Source organism: Tauraco erythrolophus, chromosome 25 (genome assembly GCF_009769465.1).
Source record: "Tauraco erythrolophus isolate bTauEry1 chromosome 25, bTauEry1.pri, whole genome shotgun sequence".
Taxonomy (NCBI): Eukaryota; Metazoa; Chordata; class Aves; order Musophagiformes; family Musophagidae; genus Tauraco; species Tauraco erythrolophus.
This window is the reverse complement of record NC_141489.1, coordinates 8,200,037-8,206,036: the sequence shown is the minus strand read 5'-3', so window position 1 is coordinate 8,206,036 and position 6,000 is coordinate 8,200,037. Positions and strand designations below refer to the sequence as shown.

At 51.7% G+C, this 6,000-nt stretch overlaps 1 protein-coding gene across 1 annotated transcript in view; it reads left to right on the top strand.

Annotated features, from left to right (window-relative positions):
• Positions 1-1,568: 1,568 nt before the first annotated feature.
• Positions 1,569-6,000, top strand: part of LOC104380242 (long-chain fatty acid transport protein 2) — a 29,948-nt gene continuing 25,516 nt past the window's right edge. The window contains 2 exon segments of the mRNA XM_086626358.1: positions 1,569-1,771; positions 1,864-1,942. Of these exon segments, the coding sequence (XP_086482484.1) occupies positions 1,569-1,771; positions 1,864-1,942 (282 nt within the window).

The following is a 6,000-nucleotide window of genomic DNA, read 5'->3' as shown; positions in this document are numbered from 1 at the left end:
CCTCAGCAGTAAATAAAATCCCTAAGATGGATTGTATTTCTTCCTAGGTATAAGTATTAGGACCTAGGAATTGATCCAGTTTTTCCGCTACTTCGAGGGGGTCCTCTAATAAGGTTCCCATTTCTTTCTTAAAATTTCTTACATCTGTGGTATTTAATGGGACTGCTACGAACCCTATAGCCCCCGATTACTGCCGAGAGGGATCTCTCGTAAGGGACATAAAGAGGCTCCCTCGGATACGGCAGTCTTACTTCTTGTACAAGCAGCCGGGGGTTGTTCCAGCTCTGGTGCTGTTGGTGGGGGTGGCAGAGGTAAAGACAGTGCTGGTGGGGATACTACGGCCACCGGGGGGAAAACCACCACAGGAGGCGGATTGTTAAGATATGGAGGCGGTAAATTATCCAGCGGCTCCCATTCATCATCTCTTTTTTTTTCTTCTCTGCTTTTATCTCCTTCATTTTCCTCAAACTTCTCATCTATTTTTAATGTAAGTATGAGGCTGGAAAAGGACATGAAGTCTTAATCCATAATTCTGCATATTCACTTTCCTCCTGACTGAAAGGTTCCTTTGAATTAACATATATATTTAAGGCTTGGCAAATCCAGTCTTTGAAAGATCCAAAAATGGGCCAAAAAATGTGTGGCCTTAAAGGTTCTTTTGGCCATGTAATCATGCAGTACTGAACCAATTTTAATTTATTTTTTCCTTTTCTGGGGCCCCTTTCATCCCAATTTCTGATCATTATTCCTAATGGACTTTCTACCGGTATATCTGGTAATTTCCTCCCTTTTTCCTGGTCCTGGGTCTTTGACTTCTTTTGACCCATCTAGGAATTTTACTGTGGCAATTCCTACAGCCCTTGGTTGCTGGTGAGAGTGTCTGGCCGGGGGTTAGCGATCTATCACCCACCCATGAGTCCTATAGGAATCGCTTCAGTCCTTCATCGGCCAAGTCCCTCGCGGGAGATTGGAACCGCGGTTAGAAGACCTCCGCACTCGCTTCGGAACTACGTTCCGTCTCAGTCACACTCTCTTGCACACACAAGCAACCGAATCCCACCCCACCGAATGATCAACACCTTAAATACCTACGACTCCGTCGTCTTCTCACAACTCCATTGTCTGTCATTCGGGATCGAACCGAACAGTAAACGCACGGCCTTGGCCGTCTCTGTTCGGGATCCAACTGAACGGTGTATGCACGGCCTTGGATATGCACATCAACACGGCGTCACTCACAGCTTCTCTGTCTTCGAGATCAAACCGAACAGTCGCTCGGGTCGGCGTGCAGAGAGTTACGGGCAAAACAAAACTACTGAAGCCAGCAAGGGAGCTGAGCTCGTATAAAAATCAAATTCTTTGCTTGCTCCTATTCAAGTTCAGGATGGCGTTAGTCCCGATCCGACCCGATCTGATCAGGAGCCACCAAAAAGTAAACGGTGGGGCGCCCCTCCTAGATTAGGTCAGTTTTCAGGAACTAAGACCATCCCGGATGAGCCCCCCATTGTGATAAATGGGGGGAGACACTGGCTCCTCTGTGGCAGGAGGTCAAGTTGGCCACCTGCAAAATGGAAGCCGAGAGCCTCAACATCTGGAAGCTGATGGAAAAGGCGGGGGATCTGCGCAAGGCGCTGCGGGAGAAGCACATCTTCCTGCAGGGGCTGGTGCTGGAGAAAGGGCGGCCGCGTGGACCCCACTGTGGCCCCGGTGCCCTCCTGGTCATGCACCAGGAGGTGACGGCCAAGACCTTCGTGCAGCAGCTCCTCAACAGGTCAGCGGTGACATCCACCACCCACCCCGCCCCGGGCTGAGGGGGTGGGAGGGTAGGGGTATGGGGATGTCCTGACGCAGCGGCATCCCTAGGGTGGACGGGAAGGACGCGCCCTACGAGAGCCGCTTTGAGCACAAGCGGGAGCTGTGTGACCTCTGGCGGGTCCCCCCGGTGCCAAAGACCCCTGGCACTGCCACCCACCCTGCAACAGCATCGTGAGGCATGTGCGGGAGCCCCCAGACAAGGTGAGGACCCCCCTGCTACTGCCACTGGCCATGCACCCCGCTGCAGGGTGGGGGACCTCCACGGCTGCTCATTGTCTCCCACCGCCTCAGGTGCCGGACGTGGCACTCTGGGATGAGCTGCCGTCAGACAAGAACTTGTCTGAATCGGGGATGTTGCAGCACTTCGCCGGTGAGGGGTGCTGGCACGGGGAGGGGGGAGGATATGGTGGGGAGGGGAGTGCTGGGGAGGGCCCCCTGGTGGCCCCGGAGCCACTTATTAATCGACTGGCTGGATGATAACTTCCTTCTCCAAGTGGCAGAGGAACCAAGGAAGAGAGGTGCTTTGCTGGACCTTGTTCTCACCAACAATGAAGGGCTGGTGGGGAACGTGATGCTCAAGGACAGCCTTGGCTGCAGTGATCATGAAATGGTGGAATTCAACATTCTTAGGGAAGCAAGGAGGGTGCACAGCAGGCTCACTACCCTGGATTTCAGAAGAGCAGACTTTGGCCTCTTCAGGGATCTCCTTGCTAGAGTACTATGGGATGAAGCCCTGGAGGGAAGAGGGGCCCAAGAAAGCTGGTTAATATTCAAAGATCACCTCCTGCAAGCTCAGGAGTGGTGCATCCCAACAAAAAGAAAGTCAGGTAGGAACACCAGGAGGCCTGCATAGATGAACAAGGACCAACTCGGACAAAAGAAGAAGGCCTACAGAGGGTGGAGGCAAGGACAGGTAGCCTGGGAAGAATACAGAGCAATTGTCCGAGCAACCAGAGATCAGGTTAGGAAAGCTAAAGCCCTGATAGAGTTAAATCTGGCCAGGGACATCAAGGGCAACAGGAAAAACTTCTATAGATATGTCAGTGATAAAAAGAGATCTAGGGAAAACGTAGGCCCTCTCCGGAAGGAAACGGGGGACCTGACTACTCGGGATATGGGGAAGGCTGAGGTTCTCAATGACTTCTTTGCCTCAGTCTTCACTGACAAGAGCTCCAGCTGCAAAGCCCAAGCCACAGAAGGCAAAGGTAGGGAGTGGGAGAATGAAGAACCGCCGACTGTAGGAAAAGATCAGGTTCGAGAACCTGAAGGTGGACAAGTCCATGGGACCTCATGAGGTGCATCCGCGGGTCCTGAGGAAACTGGCAGATGAAGTTGCTAAGCCACTATCCATCATATTTCAGAAGTTGTGGCAATGTGGTGAAGTTCCCAATGACTGGAAAAGGGGAAACATAGCCCCCATCTTTAAAAAGGGAAAAAAAGAAGACCCAGGGAACTACAAGCCAGTCAGTCTCACCTCTGTGCCCGGCAACATCATGGAGCAGACCCTCATGGCGACTATGCTAAGGCACATGGAAAATAAGGACATGATTGATGACAGCCAACATGGCTTCACTAAGGGAAAATCCTGCCTGACTAATTTGGTGGCCTTCTATGATGAGGTTACAGCATTGATGGATAGGGGAAGAGCAACTGACATAATTTACCTGGACTTGTCCAAAGCATTTGTTACTGTCCCACACGACATCTTTGTCTCTAAACTGGAAAGACATGCTTTTGATGGATGGACCACTCGGTGGATAAGGAATTGGCTGGATGGTCGCACTCAAAGAGTTGTGGTCAACGGTTCAATGTCCACGTGGAGGCCTGTGACAAGTGGTGTTCCTCAGGGGTCAGTACTGGGACCAGTGCTATTTAACATCTTTGTTGGAGACATGGTCAGTGGGATTGAGTGCCCCCTCAGCAAGTTTGCAGACGACACCAAGTTGTGTGGTGTTGTGGACACGCTGGAGGGAAGGGATGCCATCCAGAGGGACCTTGACAGACTGGAGAGATGGGCCTGTGTGACCCTCATGAAGTTCAACAAGGCCAAGTGTAAGGTCCTGCACGTGGGTCGAGGCAATCCCAAGCACAAGTACAGGCTGGGCGGAGAATGGATTGAGTGCAGCCCTGAGGAAAAGGACTTGGGAGTGCTGGTGGATGAGAAGCTCAACATGAGCTGGCAATATGCGCTGGCAGCCCAGAAAGCCAACCGTGTCCTGGGCTGTATCAAACGAAGCATGGGCAGCAGGTCGAGGGATGTGATTCTGCCCCTCTACTCAGCTCTCGTGAGAACCCACCTGGAATACTGCGTTCAGCTCTGGGGTCTCCAACACAAGAAGGACATGGAGCTACTGGAGTGAGTCCACGGGAGGGCCACGAAGATGATGCGAAGGCTGGAGCACCTCTGCTATGAAGGCTGAGAGAGTTGGGGCTGTTCAGTCTGGAGAAGAGAAGACTCCGGGATGATCTTATAGCAGCTTTCCAGTACTTAAAGGGGGCCTACAGGAAAGCTGGAGGGGACTTTTTACAAGGGCATGTAGTGACAGGACAAGGGGCAATGGATTTAAACTGAAAGAGGGGAGATTTAGACTAGATATAAGGAAGAAATTTTTCACTGTGAGGATGGCGAGGCACTGGATCAGGTTGCCCAGAGAAGTTGTGGCTGCCCCATCCCTGGAAGTGTTCAAGGCCAAGCTGGATGAGGCTTTGGGCAACCTGGTGTAGTGGAGGGTTGGAACAGGGAACAACCCCTCTGGCAGGGTGGTTGGAACTAGATGATCTTTAAGGTCCCTTCCAACCTAAACCATTCTATGATTCGTGTCACACACACACACACACACACACGTGTCACACACACACGTGTCACAAAACATGTCACACACAGCCCATGTGTGAGACACACATACCACACACGCACATCACACACACATATGTACATGTAACCCACGTCACACACAAACGTGTCACACACACCACCCATGTGTGACACACACACACTTGTCACACGCAGATGTCACGCACAGACATGTCACACACATGCCTCACACACACGTCACACACAGCCCATGTGTGACATACACGTACCACACACACATCACACACACACGACACACACGCGTACATGTAACACACACACGTCACACACACATATATACGTCACACACCCCTCACACACACACTGACGTCACACACACTCGTCACACACACACGTGTCGCACACCCCCACATACGTCACACACCCCATGTGCGACACTCACACACTTATCACATGCAGATGCCACACACAGACGTCACACACAGACGTGTCACACACGTCACACACACGTCACACACAGAGCCCATGTGTGACACACACGTACCACACACACACACACGTACATGTAACACACGTCACACACAAACATGTCACACACACAGCCCATGTGTCACACACAAGTGTCACACACACGTCACACACATGTCACACACACACGTCTGTCCTGGTTTTAGCTGGGACAGAGTCAGCTCTTCTTTTTAGCAGCTAGAAGAGCTCCGTGTTTTGGTTTTACTCAGAGGCTCGCTCTGAGAAGAATGCTGATAGCAAGCTGATGTTTGTGGTTGGACGTGAGACTCCAAGGACTTTTCAGTGTGCCGGAGTGCAGAAGCACGGCAGGATAAGGGGGGAGCATAGCTGGGACAGGGGGACACGATTCCCCTTATGATTTGTGGTGGAACTTAAGACTGAGGGCCAAACTGGCCAATTAGTATTCCATATTATACGGTGTCATGCCCAGCATAGAAGCGAGGGTCAGCCGGAAAGAAGGGCCTTTTGTGCTTTTGCCCTTTCACTGCTTTTGCTCTTTTGCCCTTTTTCTCTTCCAGCACTCCCACTCTTGGAGTTCTCTCTCTTCCTCTCTCTCTCTCTCTCTCTCTCCCCCTCTCTATTTCGGGGCCTCGCCTTCGTCCAGGATTGCAGCTTCGGGACGAGACGGGCTGCGGATAAGAGGGGGTGGTGAGCATCTACCCTGTGTATTAAATCATCTGTATTAAATTGTTCTTATCTCAACCCACGGGTTTCCCGTTTCTTCTTTTAATTCTCTCCCTCATTCCTGGTGGAGGGTCAATGAGCGACTCTGTAGGGGTTGTTTGCCGGAGCGGCCTAACCCACGACACTAAGGAAAGGGCAGAGGCCAAAGCCCCAGTTCT